A 22,217-nucleotide genomic window follows, 5' to 3' on the forward strand; every position below is an offset into this window, starting at 1 on the left:
GGCCAAGGTCCTGTTGTAGAGAGTGTTAATTATGCATAAGAATGACTAGATCCCTTCTTCTCTGAACTTACATGACATCTACAACTAGGACATTAGAGTGACCTGTAGGTTATTTTGCCACTGACACTGTAACTCGTTAAGGTCCGTGTGCTGCTACTGCACCCTTCCACTCTGCGGGTGTGAGTTTTGTTTTGGGGAGGTTTTGTTGTTTTCTTATTTTTTTGCTGTTTTATTTTTCAGTTTTTTTGTTTTTAGCACTTACCACTCTCTTAACTTCCTCTGTTGTTTTATTTAATGTCTTTCATGTTCAGTAGACTAGAAACACTGTACCATCTTTTTATGTACAGGACTTTGCAAAATCTCAACCAACTTGTTTTCAGTAATCATCTGATTCGTAATCCAATCTATCATGATAAAATTATGTTACTGAGACATGTGATAAGGTAAAATCATGAGGTCCTGCACCTGGCCAGCTTGATGGTCTGGCCATAAATACTGTACATATATAGCAGTTACAGGAACACTAGCAGAAAAATAATTGGTACTTGACATGTTAGGGCCCTAGCTGAGCACAATGAGAGATATACAACAGTTAGCAGGTGACACAGACCTTTCACAGAGTTCCTAATTTGGGGGGAAAACAATATAAATCCATGTGAAATAACTGAACAACCTTAAGTTAATCTCATTATAACTAATTGTCAGTATTAGTTTTTAGACTGGCTTCACTAGAAAATGAGTTTACTGAGAAGGAAAATTAGGGTACACAGACAAATAAGGCCAGGCTGTGGGATAAAATGGTCTGGAGATCCTATACATCCTCCTATAAACAGTATGAGCTCTTGAGATGGGAGGACATAACAGGCAATTTACCAACAGTGCAGTCTTAGGGAAATTACTCTTGAGTCCTCTGGTGACATCAAAAAGACCCTGAAGATACAGTATTAAATTCATTTGATTAATAAATTAAACCTACTTTAATCTCTACACTCTGTGCTGAATCAATCTTATGAGTGTCAGTGGCAACGTTTTCCTAGCATGCACATTGGTTTGATTTGGTTTGAGTCCCTAAACTACAATCAGTAAACAAAACATACTAGGCACAGTCCCTGTGCTGCATCTGAATGCTTCAACCTAAACAGCTTTATCTGCTTTCACCAATTATCTCATAAAGGCAAGGAAAAAAAGACTAGGGTTTCAATGTGCTTGGAGTGTATATAATGATCTAAATAACATCAGAAAAGACAAACTCCAATGATTTTATTTTCTGGATTGAAAATTCGCATAAATCCTGCACAATAATGAGGGTAAGCAGGATGAGGCAGGGAAGTAAGAAGATGCTGCCCACTGGCTCCAAATATACAGCACTCACCTAGCAATCCCTTCCTTGGTGTAGAACACAGAATAGGTGAGATTGTCCCCATGAGGATCTGATGCAGGTGTGCGCCATGTCAATTTGATGAAGCGAGTAGAGACCAGGGAGGCCACGACGTCCCGAGGAGCTGAAGGCAGTGGTCCCGTTGTGGCTGGTGCTAGATGGTCAGTAGTGGCACTGGTCAGTGAAGTGGGAGGTAATGTTGGGATGGCAACATCTTGTCATGTGCAAACATTGGGGAATATGAAGGGCAAACCACGACGGTTTTAAAGAGAACAGAAAAAAAAAGAAATAAACAAAACCACGATGGGAAATAAAATAAAATGAATGAACATAAAAAAGGCCATTAAACTGAAGGCTAACATGCAGGCCTGGGGTAACTACTGCAAACTAATGGAGATATTCAAGACATATCACTGTAGATCAAGCAGATTTTCTGATTTGATAAGGGTTGTGGGTAAGAACAGGGAGGTGACAGAAAACACATCTTACAAGAATAACACATCTTACAGTGGCCAGGTAATTTTCTCAAGAGTGAAGTCAGCATGCAACATTTGTCAAACTTTGCATAACTCTCATAGTTTGATGGACCTACGCATTTTCCACTATACCAAAATATTAAAAAAAACTATCTATAATGATTAAAGTATAGCTAATCCTCACTCTATCCAACAAAGAACCTCCAGGGAAAGTCTGGGGCTGGAGGGGGTCTGTAGGCTTGCTTTTCAGCAGCACTTTCAACTCTACTATTAAGGTCTGGTTTTCCATATGGGCAATGCCAAGGGAAGTGACAACTTTCCTCATCTTGACAAATTATACTTCATTTGTCATCATGCCAATTTGTTTAACTATAACACTATAAAAACCTGAACCCAAATTTCCAAAACCACAAAAGCAATCTAGGTAACTTAGGACCCCCGCCAGGATGTTCACCACAACGTAAATGCAAACACTCTGGACATGCACTGGGGTGAGAGGCAGCAGCGCAGCACTGAGCAGCCGCCACAACCTGTTCATGGCCTAATCTGTTAGGTAGTTCTGATTCTAGAAATCTTACTCCTTGTACTCAACCTGATTTTTCCTTTTAGAGACAAAAAGAGTTTAATCTCATACATCCCTACACCCCTAAAAGGGTCTCACATTAAAAAAAGAAAAAAGTTCCTACAAACTTCCTGGGGAAGCTCGCAGAAAACAGGTATCAAGGAAGTAATTTGCAGACTGCATTTCTTCCACACCCATCATTTGGTGGGGCTTGAACCCAGGGCCTCCCCAGTAGGCTAGGGAAGCACTCTTACCTCATACTTAGTTTTGAATTAAGTCATAGGACAACAGGGCAACAGTCTCTTAGAAGTATCTGAGCACTTTTCACATGGAACTCTGCCTCATTATGTGGACTACTAAATCATTACAATTCTGTAGTCTGTGCTACCACAGTGTCTCAATCTTAAAGATGGTGTCACTTAAAGGACCTAAAATCATGTGTCCTGGGTCACAGCAAGTGGTGGAGCAGTAAATCTAACTTTGACTTTTATTTTAAAAGGCCTCTGATTTAGCCAACAAGACAATGAAAACTTGATTTCCAATCTGGATATGCCAATTGTGTCACTTTGGGCAAATTACTTCTTCTTTCTTGCTCTCTCCTTTTTGTGTCTACCTCCATGGAAGAGTTAGTCTATTAAAATTTAAGATTCTAAAGGTTTTCTTCAGCCCTAAGTACAAACTTCACCGAGACACATACTCATAATGTGAAATAGCAATGCTCACAGAGTTCTAGGTCATTTCTGTTGCTTAAAACACTTAAGCTTGAAATCAACCTTATCTAAAGTCCACAAAACTGAAATGTCTAAAAACTACTCCAAAGTTTTACAAATGTTAATCAGCTATCACAGCCCAAAGACTAAGTAAAAGCGCAGACCCTGAGGCCATATATACACAATTAAAATATTTTTTAAAATTATGCTGTTTTGTTCCCCTTCTGCCATTAGAATTTACTCCCGAGAATCAAAGATCTGCCCACTCATTCTGCACCAAAACTTCCGACAGCGTAAGCCTGAAAACCGTAGCCCTTGGCTCACAGTCCGCCACAGGCTGATCCAAGCTAGCACCTCAGCCCGGGAGGCACTGCTGTACGACGGAACCTCTCTTTCATGCTGTTGTGACTCTTCTAGCTCACTGTACAAGAACGAGCCTTTGAGCGTCTCTGTTTTCTCCGTTCCAACCGCTAGAGCAACAGACACCAGACAGTCTGGGGTTGACAGCTTCACCTGGCTAACATTATACATACCTGAAGCCGTTTCTCAAGGTGGAAATCATTAAATTCTGTGCTGCGCACGTTGCCTTGGTTAAGAAGATCCACGTGTTCTAACCTGACACCTATTTAAATGAGTGAAGTGAGCTGTGAGTAGGCACATGTGGGTTTTGTCTTGTGTTTTGATTTCCAAGTTCCTTCAAGAGGGTGTCTTGGAAAAGGTTCTTTCTTTCCTCAAGCAGAGACCTCGATTATATTGGTAAGTCCCAGGGGTGTTCATGGTGACATCACCTTGGCTTGGGCGAGCTCTACATGATGCATGCGTGTCAACAGAGGCAGGTTCACACTGTGTCCTATGTGTGAGATGTCAGGTAAGTAGACCAGAAAGAAAGAAGAGAGGGGGATGGGGCAACATGGCCCTAGTGCTAAACACCTCTGACAATTCTACAGAAGAAAAATCCTATTTTGTTTGCTAATGTAACACTTCTAAGTATTAATGATGAAATCTCTTTCCTCAGAGAAGTCAGTTCCTGGTACCTAGATTAAACACTAGCCAAGGTCCGGTACTACAGAGAGCCTACTGAAAAGAGCCTCTGAAAACTGCTCTGGTTGCTCAACCCTGATAAGTAGTCCATTTCATACTTTTTTAATACAAAACAAAACAAAATGAAACAAAACGCAGTAAGCCAATTATAAAAATAACTTGAATAACCAACATTTCCTTTCCTGTAGAGAGCACGAGGGCCTTGTAGTCCAGAAAAGTATTACAGGAACCAGGACTATTAATCACGAAGGTGTGTCTCCTCAATGAGAGAGAAAATCAAATACCTGTATTCCATCCAGAAAGCTAAGAGTGGAGGCTGTTAATGAACTGGTGACATTTTTGCTTTCTATGAAGGCAGACCTCACCCAAATGTCTCAAAATGTTTATCCCAGACTCTTCCCTTCCTAGACCATTACTCATCCTTAGGGAAGATGTCACATGTATTATAGTGAGAATTTTGGAATTTTTAAAGAAAAAACAAATATTCTAGGAATGTGTTTCTGTTTTAATACCAGGTGTGGGGATATGGGACTGCTTTGGATCACCAGGATTAGAGGAGGGGCATCCCGGGGTTACGAGATTACCATCAGCTTTCCTACCTAACAGTTGTACAGCACATGGCTGCTAATGGTGTGGAACAGGGTTTTGATGAGACAGAATGGCATCCTATAGAAATGACAGATCTAAGGTGGTTTTTAAGAGGACATGATTTCCTATGGAATGTACTCACTTTATGTGAAACAAGTGCTAAATAACTGGGCTACTCAAAATAGAATTATTCCCCAAGACTAGAAGGGGTTGGTAACAGCTGTACTAGAGGCAGGTCCAAAGTTCCAATTGTTAACATGGTTGAGCAAAGAAGCCCAAATCATTGAACAGAGAAACAGAGCAAGGAGAATGAATATAGCAAAAGACCAGTTTGTAAGGTGGTACTCTGATATACAAGAGCAGATCCAATTAAATGAGGTGACTATAGAACAACGTTGTTTAGAGGCTTTAAGAGCGGAGGACAAAGTTCAGAAGCCTGGGAAAAAGATTACAGAAGGGTCTGGAGAAGCCTTCAAAAAAATTTTTTTAAACAAAGACCAGTCTCAATAGTAAACAAAGCCATATCAGACCCTGATGCAAAGCAGGTGTTGATGGAGACCTTGGCATTTGAGCAATGTGAGAACCGAAGGTAAAGTGTTATTAGACCATTAAAGGCACAGGCAGTGCCCATGTAGGAATGAATAAGGGAAATGACTGATATTGGTTCTCATATGTACCATGCTAGTATCATAGGTCAAGTTATAACTAGAGGTCTCTGATACCAAAATGCCTGGTGCTTCAATTTCATGAAATAGGGTCATTCGTAGACGGTGATCAAACTAAAAGCCTCATATCTCAAAATTCCCAATGCGTTAACTGCCAGAAATATGGTACTTTGCACTGGAAAAGTGAACAACCTGTTTCTAAAGACAATGGTTTCCCTAAATCTCAAACAGAAAGAACGTCTAGGCTTCCTGAGGTGTGTATGCGATACTGCAAAGGCCACCACTGGGCTCAGAAATGCAGATCCAAAAAGAGATATCCAAGGTAATTTCTTACCATTGGGAAACGACCTTAGGGGCCTGACTCCAACTCCGCAGCAAAACTTACAATCCTGTTGTCAGCCAGAAAACAACAAGCAGGCTGAAAACCCTCAACTAAGTATTGCAGATAGATTTTTTTTTTCAAGTCAGGGTTTCTCTGTGCAATAGCCCTGGCTGTCCTGGACTTGCTTTGTAGACCAGGCTAGCCTCAAAACTCATAGAGATCTGCCTGCCTCTGCCTTCTGAGTGCTGGGATTAAAGGTGTGCACCACAAAACCCAGCAGTATTGCAGATTTAATGCACACTACTGCAGTGATTCTCTAGACTTGACCACAGATAAACATCTTACTCTAGCTCCAAAACTCAATGTTATAAAATAACTACTGGAGTTTATGGTCCTTTGCCCTTAGGGACAGTAGGGATGATATTGGGAAGGGGTGGACTGACTTCCCAAGGAATCATTGTGCATACAGGAATTATAGATGAACATTTCAAAGGAGAAATTAAAATTATGGCTATGTAAAAGGAGAGATGCAATTTAACACAGGTGATGGGACTGCTCAGCTGGTACTGTTTCCCTCCATCAAAAGTAAAGCTGCTCAAGCAGAAAGAAAAGGAGGGTTTGAAAGTACTAGTAAACATGTTCTGGAAAACAGTTGTTAATGATCAGAGGCCAAAATTAAAATTTCAGGTAAATGGCACTGAAATAGAAGGTTTGATGGATACAGGAGCAGATGTAAAAAGCAGACCATTTCACAAAAAAATCTTGGAATTCAAAGTGGCTACTTCAAAAGGTTTTTACCCAGTGTCTAAGAATTAGAAAGTTATCTCAGGTAAAACAAAATGTACAATGGGTTAAATGTGTAAGACCAGAAGGTCAAATAGATAAGACCTTATGTGGCTGACATACTCATAAATTTATGGGGAAGGCATCTTTTACAACAGTGGGGTACTTAGATTAATATTCCTGCAATTCCAGAGACAGCCCATAATGAAACAAGGGGTAAAATGGTAGCTGCTCCTGGGGAAAGAATTGATATAGGTCATCAAAAACAACCCCAGGCTGTGCCAATTGTCCAATTACAGGACAAACAGTTGTAGAAAGATCTAATTGTACCTTAAAGAAAAAGCTTATAAAACAAAACAAACAACAAAAACCCAGATACAGAATCAATAGTTTTCTGCTAACTTTACATTTTTAAACGTTAATAAGAAAAGAACAAGAGCCACTGAGAAACACTGGGCTACAGAAAAAAAACAGAACCAAAGCCAAACAAACCTGGAAGTCAATCAGCCTATCCATAAGGATGTATTAACATTAAAATGGAAACTAGACAAAGTTCTGAATTGGGGATGCAGATGTGCTTATTTCCACAGGAAATGAAAAGCTGTGGATAGCATCAAAAAGGATAATGATAGACTTGAACAGGTTTCCTGAAAAAGTTGGCTACTGACCCAAAAAGTGCTCATTTCATTGTAAATGTCTGTTTATAATTTCCCAAAACACACAGCACAATTAACAACTTAAAACAAAAGGGGGGGGGGAAGTATGCAGTAAGAATTCTGAAATTTTTGTTTCTTTAAAAAAGAAATATTATAAGAATATGCTTTTGTGTTAATCCAGGTGTAGGGATGTGGGCTGCTTTGCACTGTCTGCAGCAGCTGACCATGATTTGCCTCATGCTCTAGCAGATGCGTGGTTTTGCCAGCTGCAGGTAATTTCTGTGATTATGACATTTGGCATTCTGGGAACTTTTCAGAGGCTATATAAACGCTAGGACAGAGAGAGGCGAAAGAGGGGTTGTTGGTCATTCAGGGAAGGTGGCTTAGGTTCCTTAGAAGTCATGGTCAAAGAAACAAAAGGAAAGAAATTAGATTCAGAGATTTTCCTAATTCCTCTCTCCCTTCTATCCTTGTTTCTCTCCTACCTAGTGTTGGGGGTGAACCCAGTTGTGGGTAGGGGAGTAATAAAGGGTAGGAAAAGAAGAACCCACAAAGTAGCAAAGGTCAGCTACAAAGTACTTTATGGCCTGCTGACCTCTATGCTATTGTTCAGACCACACTAGATTCTAGGCCTTTTAGCTATAAAAGCCACCTTTACGGTTAAATGTACTTTGTACAGAAGTTCCTATGTAGTTACACCTCAAACAGTGTTGTGCACTTGGAATTGGACTGACTATTGTGTGGAAACCTTTTCCCAACTGTACTGTGTTTTAAATGTGCTGACAATGAACACCAGGCAATGGACTCCCAGAAGTTGATCCAGGTAGATGATGTCAACCTGGTTTTCACTCTCATCTCTTCATGTGGTTTCCTTCCCTGTCTGATACCTGCAGGGATCTCTCACTTTCCATTACATACAAGTATTTCTAGTAGAATACAGATGGTATCTTCTTATCTTCCAAATTTTCTTTGATCCCCTTTGTTCCTTCCCTTAAGCCCTTTCCCTGCCTCCCCCTCCTCAGCTTCCCAGGAGCCATGAGGTGAATAAGCTCTGCTACACTCTCCCTATGATATATTTCACAACCATAAGCCCAAAGCAACAGAGATAAATGACCACCAACTAAAACTCTTCAAGAATGGGCAAAGCCCAAAGCAACAGAGACCACCAACTAAAACTCCTTAAGAATGAGCAAAATGAGCAAAGACAAATTTTTCTCCTTTCAAGTAGTTAATCCCAGGGATTTTATCACAGCAATGAAAAGCTGATTAACACAGGTATCTTTATATTTACGCACATAAATAATCACATAATGCCAAACATGTTGCTTTGCAAACGCTTGCATACATATAGCTTGAAGAGGCTCCCATATCTGTATAAAATCAAATTTCAACATTCCCAATTGCTACGAAGTACTTCCAAGCACAGAATTACTTTTATCATTCCTTACATAGATTTCTGTTTGATTTTTTTGTTGTTGTTTTGTTTTTTTGAGACAGTATTTCTCTGTGTAGCCTTGGCTGTCCTGGAACCACTCTGTTGATCAGGTTGTCCTTGAACTCACAGAGACCCAACCTGCCTCTGTCTCCTTAGCGCTGGGATTAAAGGCATGCACTGCTACCACCACCAGGTTTACATAGGTATTTTCATTAACTCATTCATTGCTCACTCATTCACAGCTATTACCAGCAATGCTTCTGTAAATCTTATACATGTATTTTTATGTACATATATAAATATTTCTGGTATTCATTCCTAGAAATGGAAATGCTGAACCAAGGGTTTATGTATCTAAAAGTATGAAATATAATGGAGGTTAGTCTTCTGAAAGCCTGTTTGGGTTTGGATATTAGAATGTAAGCCAGGTGTATATCTGGGAACGCTACTTTTTTTTTTTTTTTTTAATTTCAAGACAGGGTTTCTCTGTGTAGCTCTGGCTGTCCTGGAACTCACTCTGTAGATGAGGCTAGCCTTGAACTCAGAGATCTGTTTACCTCTGCTTTCCATGAGCTGGGATTAAAAGCATGTGCAACCATGCCTGGCTTAAGAACTATTCTGAAATAATAAACTGTCATGGTGTCCACTTAAATCCCACATAACTCAAATACCAGGTCAATGCAGGTGACAAAATTTATTGTAATCAAGCTGCTACTAATCAATCAGGACTTCAGAACAGATTAAAGAGCTGAACTACAACCTTGAAGGGACATTATACAGAATATTTAAGGGATGAAACCATAAAGCAAGGGAGAGTGGGTTAGGCTGTAGTATTATTTAATCATATTTTGGACATAAGGGGGTTGAACAAGGGAGTGTCCATCAATCAAGATAGGAGTAGGTTCCTGGGCCTGGGAAATGAACTTAGTTTGATTTCTGGACTCAGACATCTGTCTCCTTATAAGTTGTTCCTGAAATATCTGGATTAAGGCAATTGTTTCCTTACAATAGGAGCTGTTCAGCTATTGGGAAGTCCCCAGCTTCCGTAGGGCCTGGGACCTTGAACTTAGTTTCTCCTTATGATTAAATGGAGCCTGAAATCAAAATGGTAGTACTTAGGTTTCTTTTGCTTGTTCCCAATAAGACTCCATAAATTCGATTTTGTATTACAGGAAAGTATTTTAAGTAAATTAAACTATATTAAGAAATAAGGCAGATATGAGGAAAGTAAATTTAATGGAAATTCTACGTATTTCAAAGGGGCACACAAATCAAAACTGACCGTGAGGAACTGTCAGTTCATCTGGAAGCAGGGATGATTTGTATGAGAGGAACACACAGAAGCCTGTCAAAGGAGCTCTGAGATGTCAACAGCCTCCAGAACATTTATACTCAGGTAACCAGAGGAGATCTGGGCTTAGAGGTGACTACGGGAAGAATAAGAATGGAGATGGCATGGAAGATACTATCTAATTCTCACCATCAAGGTTAACAAGAGCAAACAAGCATACTGGTAAACACCAGGTACCCCGACACAGAAAACACCTATCAAAAGCAACTAAGGAAGAAAGGATTTATTTGGGCTCATGGCACATCATAGCAAGGAACTGTGGCAGTAAGAGAGATCAATGTTTATCTGTGGCAGCAGGAGATTGATCACATTATGCTGCAGTCAGGAAGCAGAGAGATGAATGCACTGTTAAAACAATGACAGGGTCTTGTTGTGCAGTCCAGTTTCTATGGTTACAGGAAACATTTTTAATCTCAGCCAGGTTCTTGGCAATGAGTGCAGGATGGTTTAGCTAGAGAGCACCACCACTTTAACGCCAGAAGAGCTGTCGTGTTCATAAATATGGTACCATATTCTACCAAAAACTTAAAAAGATAACCTATCATTTTAGACTGTATCTATCAGACAATGTCTTCACATTACCAGCAGGATAGAGATAAGCTGTTTTTATAAGTGCCATTGGAAAACCAATCAAATCGCCAGAAATGCCATTCTAAAATTACCAAAAAATGTGTACATGAAAGTTCACAGAGTTGAGTACTCATCCTGAGAATTTCTCTGCTGGGTCCTATTCTACAATTCTGATAGAGCAGTTCATTTCCCCCATAGCAAACAGCTGAAAGAAAGCAATTAATAAAACAAACAAACTTTTGAGAAACACAGAATCCAAGTAGAATCCAATAAAACACCTACTCTAATAGATGAAAAAGCTTGAGAAAAGCATTCACATTCAGTCAGGGAAACAACTGTGCTAGGCTATTAGTTACAGCCCTTTATTAAAAATAGAAATAGTAATGGAATGAGAGCCGGAACACACACGTGCTTGAGAGTAATCTGTCACATAAAGAGGCCACTGTAAATAAACAGCAGTTAACGACTTCAAGCTGTGATCCGTGCTTCCAATTGTCTCTCGGTGTATCCAACAAGTGTCACAGCTTGCTAGTGAGATGCACAAGAATGACATGTTTCTTATGATGTAATTTATCATTATTCCCAAGTTTTAAATATGACCAGCCAAAAATTAAAGCAAAGAAATAATGCTATGTAATGACGATGACTGAGAAACACCTTCATACACTGTCACAAGCTAATTTACAAACACCTGTCAGGGCAGGAATAAATTTTTTTTTCAGCAAAGCTCATATAAGAAAATGTTATTAATTCTAAAAATCTGATTTTCAGGTAGAAAAAAGTCTTACTAATAATTTTCAAGGATACTATGCTTAGAATAGGGCTTAAAATGGCACATGCTTTTTGTTATATATTATTTTTTTAAAAGATACATCAAATTGTCTTGTGAAAAGCTAATATGAATAACAAGAGTTGAAAGATGTTTTCAAGGTTTGTATGACAGAAGCAATGATAGATTTGACATCTACTTTTAGCTTGGGAATCATTTCCCAATTACAATCAGCATTATTTCAGTTCTAGAAAGAGAAATAGCAAAATGTCTAACGTGCAAATGACTCCCAAATATCCTGAATATCCTTGAAACTGTCATGTATATTCAAATAACTTTATTGATAGCAGTATAATAAAGAAAGCTTATCTAATTTTAAAACCATTTGCCATGTCTTCAATATTTATAAATGTTAATCCCCAAGGTAGGATTAAGACAGATATATTCAAGATCCTTTACCAGATTTAAATAAAACCCATACAATTAATAACAAGTCAACAATCGGATGGAGGAACTGCTTAGAGTATTTTTACAAAGAAAAGTCAGAAATTATACTAAATAGTGTGCTCACTGACCACGGATATTAAAATGGTCCCTAGTAAACAATGCTGGGAAAGCTCTTTCATACAAGTGATACAGTGGACACAAATCCTTTTTTTGCAGACTAATAGAAAAGAGCTACGTACATCAAATGACCATGGCATGCATAATATACAAAGTAGGTTAAATAAACATTCAATAACACTAGGTATTTCCTTTCTGCTGAAAGCCAAGAGCTAAAATGGCATTTAGAATCAGGCTTTGAAAGACAAACAAGGTTTGATCCTGACAACAGGGAGGCATTTTAACATAGCAAAACAATTTAAGTCATAATGAGAACATGAACTTAACTGAGTTTGGGCAGAAGCTGTATCTCCACAGTATTATATGGTTTTAGTACATATGTTTTCCTGGGATTCGGACAGGTGGGAGTCACATGCCAGCTTCAACAGATAGACACGGCAGGACAAGTTTACTTAACAAGCTTAGGCTTTAGTTCTCAGAGTACACACTCAGGAACGGTAGTTACATACACTGTTTATTCATGTAGGGAGAGGGAAAGGAGGGAGAGAGAGACGGGGAGGACAGGGAGAGGGAGAGGGAGGCTGGTTGGTGGAAACAAAAGAAGAGAAAAACCTATATCCAAATCTGGTAGAGTTTTACTTTTCAAAAGAGCAGAAAAGAGGAACACTGGAAATATTCCATGAAGGATGCAAGAAAACAAATGAGTAATTAATTAGACGAAAAAGTATCCTTGGGACACCTAAGCCAGTGACAAGCTGCATTAGTTTTAGAAATCATTCCAAACTTTAAACCTCCTTCCTCATTCTCTCTCTGTCTCTCTCTCCTCTCCCTCCCTCCCTCTAACTCCATCTTTGGCTTTTGAGACAAATCTCACTATACAACCAAAGACACCCTCCATTTTACAATCCTCCTGCCTCAGTCTCTCAAGTGCTGGGATTACAGGCATGTGTCACTAACATCTGGCTTACTTTTATTCCTTTAAAAATATTTTTATTATTATCATTTATTACAGTTTATTCCCTTTGTATCCCGGCTGTATCAACCTCCCTTGTCTCCTCCCTCTTCTCCCTCTATGCCCCTACCCCAGTCTGCTGATAGGTGAGGTGTTCCTCCCCTTCTATTACTTTATTCTTAACTGACATAAAACTGTAGTTCCTCTTTAAACCATTAACGTATTGGGATGATCTAGTAGGAATAAAACAATACAAAAATGGATAAATGATGTATGATGTAAACATTAATCAAAGCAAAACTGGCACTGGACAAGAGATGGAGGTCAGCTCCACAGTGCATATTTATTCATGCTCAATGTACTAGGTTTGATCCCCAGCACTATAAAAAAATGATTAGGAAATAAGGCTACAGAGTTATTACATACTGATTAATTATGCTAATTTTAGGAAAAGTAGACTTCCAGGGAAAAAAGAGCCAAAGAAAAAGCACAAGGAACACATATAGACACAGAAACATACAAAATTATACACAGAGAAATCCCATTAAAAACAGAAAACTGGAAACCATAATGTAGAAGAAAAAGATCTATAAAGTAAAAAATAAAACCCGAAAAGGCCCAGGTAAAGCATCATGAGAACAACAAACTCCTAAAATAACACTGGCTTTGTTTTGTACTGGCCATCTCCTGAGTGTGGAGACTACCCTTAAGAACGGTTTATATGCCCATGAGACTCTAGCAATGAGACTCATTTTTCCTCTGCACGCAGCTACTGACTAGAGACACCTCTGTCCCTCAGAGAGGGGCCCGTGTTCACTTCTCCTCTCAGCCAGGGGACCCTCTCTGACTAAACCTGGGCAGGCTCTGTGCTTGCTGCCACAGTCTCTGTGAGTTCATAAATGATTGGTCCTACTGTGCCTACAAGGCTTGGTTTCCTTGGTGTCTTCCATCCCCATTGGCTCTTACGCTATTTCTTATCCCCAGGGAGAGATTTGACGGAGACCCCTGACTTAGGACTGAGTGTTCCGAGGTCTCGCACTCTCTGCATTGTCCAGTCGTGAATCTGTATTTTTCCCATGTTTGTTTTGTTTTATTCTGATTTGTTTTTATCTTATTTTACTGTTTTTTATAGATGCCTGTTTTTCTAATGTGAGAGAGAAAGAAAGGGTGTAGATTTGAGTGGGTGAGAAGGTGGAGAGAAGATGGGAGTAGCTGCTGGAGGGGAAACAGTAATCAGAATATATCACATGAAAAAATCCATTTTCTATTAAAAATAAAGCAAAATCCTAAAATAATAAAAATAATTAAAACAAACAGATTAGAAGATAATATTCTAGAAAAGATATTTGGAATTAACAGACAATAGGTGATTTACGCAGTAGAAGACTAAGAAGAGATCACAGAATAAGCAACAAGAGGAATGATAGAAACTGTAACATCATAAAACATTTTAAGACCTAAAAATGTGAACCTTTACATTTAAAAATTATGCTGGATGGCAGGATAATGTCAACTGGACGTGATAAAAGAAAAGTGTACAAAGCACATCATGAAAACACAATAGAAGGCCAGGTCAAAATTCTAAAGGTTTCCAGAGAAGGAAGGAGGCAACCTAAAATGATGAGCTGAATGGAACTAATGCCCAGTAGTATGTTAAAATGCCCACTGCATCTGAAGACAAATAATGGATCCTCAGATACGAAACGCCTTAAAATTCTACTTCTTGCACATTCTGAGATATTTACTACGAAATATAATCAAGCCAGTTAGATGAAAAAACTTCAAATGAATGTAAGAAAGTGACCTAGACAATGTGGTTTGCTGAAAGGCACAACGTGAGCAAGAAGACAGTGAAAACAATGGATTTTTCTTACTGTCTGTTGAGAGGAAAGATTAACCCTAAGTGTGTAGAGGGAGAAATTTGTCTAAATATGCCAAAATTTTAAGGGTAGCTGCATGATAAATCAGAAAGAAACAAATTAAGATAGCAGAAATAATGTTAGTAAGTAAAAAGCTATCTAAAAGTTGATACTCTCCCAAGAAAATGGCAATACAAATTCAAAAGCAGCACAGAAATATACAGCAATCAATGTAACTAAGAGAAAACATTACAATCAGTATCAGTCTAAGGTGAACTGAGAGCAAAAGGACTGACTAGGAGAAAAACAAGTGTTTCCTGCTGTTAAAAAACAATCTGTATTTTCTTGGTTGAGATATACTTTCCCATATTTTAACATTTGAAAGGCTGCATCTTGGAATTCCCCAGGGTCTGAGATTTTATGAACTAGTCATCCACCAGGGAGATAAATCACACCTCCTACACTGACAACACAGCTCTGAATATATAAAGCAGTAAGCAATAGCTCAGGAACTGAACACATCAGTGTTATGTTTCATCAAAGCTCTTGAGGCAGATCAGGTGGACAAAATTGGGTAAAGCTCGAGAGAACTTGAAAACATAATTGACAAGTTTGGCTTAATAGCTATTCATAAACCATTAGATCCATAACATCCATAGAGCTGTCATCAAAGACGGCTGAATTAGATCATGAAAAAGTCTCAAACTCTGTTGGGTTGGAAGATGGGAGGCTATCTGTTGAGTTAAGGAAACTGTTTGAGAAGCATGAAAGTAATGTATCAGTAAAACCTGACAGAATTCTCTAGCAGTCTAGCAGCTGTTCTTTGTGGACTTGGTACCCAGTTTCAATGGCTACAAAAGAATAACACACTTCCAAAGGAAGGAATTCAAGGCTAACAAAACACCCATAATGCTCTTTAGTACAACTGCCAACCAGTCAGCAGACTGTGTGGGGAAAGTGCAGTGTGAGCAGGGACTCCCCAGCACAGCCAAAGCTGCGCCTCTCATACTTGCTCTCAGTGCAGGGATAGAACTGTAAGGATCAACTCACAGACTCCTTCTCTGAAGGATTCCCTTGTTGAGAAGTGGCCTATGACCTAGGGACATGCGCTGGTTATCATCACTGCTGTTATGTGTGTGCTCTTGCAGTGAACTGTAGTTTAAACAAATGAAATATAAACAATTGAAGGAAGTTATAAAATAAAATATTCCTCCCATTCCGTGTACAGGAGGGTGTTTCAGTATCAAGGAAGTCAGCTGACTTTTTCCTGACATTAAAAAGACGCGTTTTAAAAGGTGTGTCTGATGTTAATGACGCACCAACCTCAGCAGTGAACCTTAGAAAAGACAGCTTTTTCCATCCTAAACCAAAATGGTGTCTCCCACATAAGATCTCAATACCCCAGAGAGAAGACAAAACGTGTAAAGGTATTTCTACTCATTACCCAATCTGACCAACAAAAAGAAAATTTTGATTTTGTTTCAATGAGCTTAATGATTTACATTAACTCCAGTCATAACATATTCATGATGTTGCATCTGAATAAACATAAACATTTTTAAGATTAAGCTTCAGAAACCAAATCCTAGCAGTTTTTTAAAAAGTCTCTTCACACTATTTATGAAAAACAAAAGATCTTTTACAAACCACTTTAATGTGCTAAGATTTATGAGTATGAGCTGAAGAGGAACCAAACTTAGAAGAAAAAAAAAAAAAACCACTGAGCCAGAATCCAGATAAAAAGCCATCACGTGTACTTTACTACCTGGAAGTGTATAATGCTCAAGCACACACTGGATAAAGTAACTCAGACAGTAATTCGGTGACAGAAAAGCTTGCTTTAAAAACAAGGTACACATCAAAAGCATTAGGACAACACTACAGTTCTTACAAGGCAACTGTAGCATCAAATGTGATGATATTAAAAATTTTTTCTCAATTGCATTTCAAATTATACTTATTTCTAGTGATCTCATAAGCATGTATCAACTGGGAGATAGTCTCAATGCCAAAATTCAAATCTAAAATGAAAAACACAACGATCCAGGATTGGCTCATGTGAGATCAAATCTGCAAGCATCCAGATTGTCAGTGATGTCTTTCCAGCACAAATGATAGTCTGCCAATTATGGCATTACTGTATAATTTAGCATCTTTTAAATATAGCTTCCAATTAAATGATATTCACACATACTATCCTTCTGGTATCTTAGCTTTGCATAACACATTCCTTCTTGATAACAAAATAATAGCATCAAGTTCAAATTTAAGTTTGCTCTCTGAAAATTTCTAAGTGCATTTTTGAGTCCGGAAAGGTCATTTGCAGGGCTCTTCAATTTAACTGCCAAGAACTAAAAATTACTATTGATGCTGTAAGTTGCTACCTTGGTCTCCTAAGTTCTAGTCATAAAATCTATGAGTTTGGCAAAGATGAAATTCATGTTCAACATTAAATAAACTATTTATACTTTAATTATATGTCAACCTTACCAAAGTTACCTAAAATTAGCATGTATTATATTATAGCTCAAGCATAATAACAACAAACTTTCCTAACCTGAAAAGACTAAGGATTACAATCTCAGATTTACATTTTCTCAGACAATTAGGAATAGTGCTCCCTCAAGATCCAGCTATACCACTCCTAGGCATATATCCAAAATATGCTCAAGTACACAACAAGGACATGTGTTCAACCATGTTTGTAGCAGCCTTATTTGTAATAGCCAGAAGCTGGAAACAGCCCAGATGCCCCTCAGTGGATAAATGGATACAGAAATTGTGGTACATTTACACAATGGAATACTACTTAGCAAATAGAAACAAGGAAATCATAAAATTTGCAGGCAAATGGTGGGATTTAGAAAAGATCATCTTGAGTGAGGTATCCCAGAAGCAGAAAGACACACAGTATATACTCACTAGACATATAAGATAGGATAAACTTATAAAAATCTGTACACCTAAAGAAGCTAAGCAAGAAGGAGGACCCTGGGTAAGATGATTAATCCTCACTCTGAAAGACAAATGGGATGGACTTTGGAAGACGGAGAAATCAGGAAACAGGACAGGAGCCTACCACGGAGGGCCTCTGAAAGACTCTACCCAGCAGTGTGTCAAAGCAGATGCTCAGACTCAACCAAACTTTGGGCAGAGTGCAGGGAATCTTATGAAAGAAGGGGGAGATAGTAAGACCTGGAGAGGACAGGAGCTCCACAAGGAGAGCAACAGTACCAAAATATCTGGGCACAGGGGTGATACTGATACTCGATACTGAGACTGATACTTGAACCAAGGTCCATGTATGGAGATAACCTAGAACCCCTGCACAGATGGAGCCCATGGCAGCTCAAGTAAGTTCCCTAGTAATGGGAACAGGGACTGTCTCCGACATGAACTCAGTGGCTGCCTCTTTGACCACCTCCTCCTGAGAGGGGAGTAGCCTTGCCAGGCCACAGAGGAGGACAATGCAGCCAGTCCTGATGAGACCTGATAAGCTAGGGTCAGATGGAAGGGGAGGAGGACTTCCCCTACCAGTGGACTTGGAGAGGGGCTTGGGAGAAGATGAGGGATGGAGAGTGGGATTGGGAGGAAATGAGGGAGGGGGCACAGCTGGGATAGAAAGTGAATAAACTGTAATTAATCTAAAAAATAAAAATGAAAAAATAATAATCTTAGATTTATATAGCACTTCTCCAATACACTAGCTCAATAAATCATAGATCTGGTTCTATCTTCTTTTGGAGGGCCATATACTCAACAGCTAACAAATTCCAACCAGGTAAAAGTCTTTAAAGGACACAGGAATGTTCTGGCTACTACTTAGTTGAGAGCTTTGAATACCACACGTAGTTGGTACAAAACTGTAATCAGAGCCACCTTGTCTTTCTCCTTGAAACCAGTCAGTATACTTCCTAATACACTCTTTTATTGCTACCTCCTTATATACCTACCATCTGCGGAGATCTTCCAACTGCTAGACGAACCCAATGCTATCTATACCTATCTATTAAACAATCCAATCTATATATGCCTTCCTGGGACACTGACTTCTATAGTCACACTTTCAGAATTCTAAAAGCTGATCTGCCAGCTATTCTCCAAATGCATGTTGAATCTTTCTATACTTTGATATACTTGAATTGCCTCTTTTTTTTTTTTTTCCCCTCATCTTCATGTAACCTGATCAATCTAGAATCCTACTTATCCTTCTGGGCTTAGTTCAAATGCTAGTGTTCAAAAAAGCTTTCTTTGCCTTGCAAAACTGACAGAAATGATTTCTTCCTGTTTAGAAATTGAGCAGCACTTTGACACTGAGCAGAGCTTGCGCCAGCATTATTTAGATTCGTAGAATAAAACCTCTACTCTGGCACCGTCAGAAGCTTTCAGGTTTAATAAATTCTTAGTTATTAGGTGTCTATGCACTAATACAGTACATTCTCTGACACTCTTAAGAGTCACAGAAGGTGTGTTTGGTAATTATAACAGAAGCAAAGCACAGTGATCATGTCCGCTAGGTGCTCAGCCATGTTTCCAAAATGATATAACTGATCAAACTCATCAGTGAATATAACCACAATACTGACTTAAAAGTCTGATTTTTGAAATTAAAGTAAATGAAAAAAAAAGCCCACATGAATTCTTGTTTTAGAAACATTAAAACTTACTGGGCACCTTGGCATATACCTGAAACACCAGCACTCAGAGAGGCAGGGGCAGACAGATCCTTGTGAGTTCGAGGCCAGCCCTGTCTACAAAAGTGAGTCCAGGATAGCCAAGTCTACACAGAGAAACCCTGTCTCAAAAAACAAAACAAAACACAACAAAAATAATAAAACCAAAACATCACACACACACAAGGACATAAAGACAGAAAGAAAGAAACATTAAAACTTGCTATTGTAGCATAAATTTGAAGTTGAAAATCTAGGTATCAGTTCTGACTTTCATGCTAACTGCTTATTTTATAAGACAAGTCACTTAGATGAATCTCCAAAGTCTATAAAACTAAACATTTAAATAACTAAGATCTATTCTAGCTACACTCTGATTTTATTTTTAACATCACCTCCTTTATCAGTCACATAGTAGGGTCTTTGCCAGATAGCTAGGAATCTATATTTATATGGCACATTTACTCAGTAAATTCGCTTTGTTTCTGAGAAGGGGTTTTGCTGGACTTCAACTCACTATGTAGCCAAGCTGGCCAGGAACTTGCATCAATACCCTGCATTAGCCTCCCAAATTCTGAGATTACATGTGTGAGTCACCATGCCTGGTTCAAATTTGCATTTAATATTTTAATAAATTATAATTATCTTAACATTTGTATGATATGATTCATTATTTAGGAAAAAATAAGCCACAATGTCCAATATTTACAGACAAGTTGTCAAATATGCAACCTACAATTTTTTTCTCTGATAGCACTCCTTATTCTAAAATTATCTTGTGGTAGAAAGTATGATACATAGATTAAAATATTCCATGTATAATTTCTAGCAGTCTAATTTGGTTGCCTCCAAATTTACAATACAACTTTTGTTATTTTCTGAGTGTTTGGAGTACAGGCATGCACTACCATATCCAGCTCAGTTTGTTTTGCTAAGAATGTAACTTGGATTTTGTACTGACTAGTTTTATGTCAACTTGACACAAGTGAGAGTCATCAGAGGAGGGAGCTTTAATTGAGAAAATGCCTCCATAAGATCGTACTATATACAAGCTTGAATGGCATTCTCTTAATTAGTTATTGATGTGGGAAGGCACAGCCCACTGAGGATAGGGCCACCCCTAGGCTGGTGGTCCTGGGTTCTAGAAGAAAGCAGACTGAGCAAAACCTGAGAAGCAAGCCAGTGAGCTGCACTCTCCATGGCCTCTGCATCAGTTCCTGCCTCCAAGTTCCTGCCCTGTGTGAGTTCCTACCCTGACTGCTTTTGACGGTAAACTGTAATAAGAACTTAAATATGGAGTTAAACTGTCAGTGACGTAAACCCTTTCCACCCCAAGTTGCTTTTGGTCACAGTGTTTTATCACAGCGACAGTAACCCTAACTAGGACAGATATTTTCCATACATACGTCCCCTTATTCTATTATTATTACTTATTATTTATAATTTATTCACTTTGTATCCCACTTGTAGCACTGTCTCTCACCTCCTCCAGGTTACCCTTCCTCCCTCTTCCTCCCCTATCCCTGTTCCTTACTGTTGATAGGGCAAGTCCTTCTCCCCTACTGTCTAACCCTAGCCTACCAGGTCCCATCAGGACTGCCTGCATCCTCTTCTGCTGTGGGCTGGCTAGGTCGCCCCACCAAGGAGTAGGCAACCGAGTTCATGTCAGAGACTGTGTCTTCTCCTCTTACCAGGAAACCCACATGGAGACTGAGCTGTCTACGGGCTACACCTGAGCAGGGGGTCTAGGTCCTCTCTACATATGGTCTTTGTTTGATGCATTAGTCCCTGTGTGCGCGCACGCTCGCGCGCGCACACACACACACACCCGCACCCTGCTTTCTTTCTTTTTGGCTTTGTTGGTGTCCTTGTGTGGCTCCTGTCCCCTCAGACCCTTTTATAGCCTCCTTCTTCCATAAGACTCCCTGCGCTCTGTCCTCTTTTAAACTATGTTTTATTGGTTGTTTTCAGATTTAAAATAGTTTAAATAATATGAACTTTTAAATACCTCGATTATTAACAGACTGTTTGCTGAAATGTATGCTAAATTCTTTTTTTCTTAGATGAGAGTCTATCCAGGCTAGCCTTGAACATGCAATCCTACTTTGTTTTTGTCTCCTAAATGCTAAGAACTGTAAGATGGTGCCATCAAATCCAGATAAATAATAACTTATTCTTCAGCTGCACTTTAAAAAAAATATGTTTTAATAAGAACTCAAAAAACAAATCTCAGTGTCTTATAGTATGAATTCTGTAGCAAAAAAAAAAAATAGCACCAACATGTTCATAAAATCCTGGGAAATGTAAAAATCATAGAAAACACTATTTCTGCAGATAAAATGTTTATATGTGGATGTAAATATATGTATAATAAAAGAACACAAACTCCTTCGAATCTTTCCGGTTTCATCTTTAGTATCACCAATTTCACAATGCTGTCTCTTTAAAATAGCACTTTAAAGTACTTCCCACTCAATCCTCAAAAAGCTTCCCCTTTGTTTTAAGTGAATAGGTGTCTTGCTACACGTGTGTCTGTGCATCACATACACTAAGTGCCCAAGGAAGACACAAGAAGGTGTCTGATCCCCTGGGACTGGAGTTACAGGCTGTGAGCTGCCATGTGGGTACTGAGAAACCCTGGGTCCTCTGGAAGAACAGCCAGTGCTCTTAACTGGGAGCCAATTCTCCAAAGCGTCCCACCTCCCCCGCCACTGTTTTTAAGGACAGAGCCTCATACAGTAGCTCAGGCTGTCCTGGAACTCACTGTATAGTTCCGGCTAGCCTCAAATTCACGGCAATCTTTATGTCACAAGCACTCAAGTGCTAAGATTAAAGTCATGAGCCTCCATGCCCACCTCCTTTT

At 39.0% G+C, this 22,217-nt stretch overlaps 1 protein-coding gene across 11 annotated transcripts in view; it reads right to left on the reverse strand.

Moving 5' to 3' along the window:
* The window catches only part of Neo1 (neogenin 1), a 179,217-nt gene that overhangs the window by 60,917 nt on the left and 96,083 nt on the right, over positions 1-22,217 (reverse strand). For 7 of the 11 annotated variants that reach the window (XM_060375138.1, XM_060375105.1, XM_060375089.1 and 4 more), the window contains exon 8: positions 1,373-1,592. In XM_060375138.1, coding sequence (XP_060231121.1) covers positions 1,373-1,592 — 220 coding nt within the window. The remainder of the gene's footprint in view (positions 1-1,372; positions 1,593-22,217) is intronic. The other 4 variants (XM_060375121.1, XM_060375114.1, XM_060375132.1 and 1 more) reach the window with 1 other exon arrangement.

The sequence above is a fragment of the Meriones unguiculatus genome, chromosome 1 (genome assembly GCF_030254825.1).
Source record: "Meriones unguiculatus strain TT.TT164.6M chromosome 1, Bangor_MerUng_6.1, whole genome shotgun sequence".
Taxonomy (NCBI): domain Eukaryota; kingdom Metazoa; phylum Chordata; class Mammalia; order Rodentia; family Muridae; genus Meriones; species Meriones unguiculatus.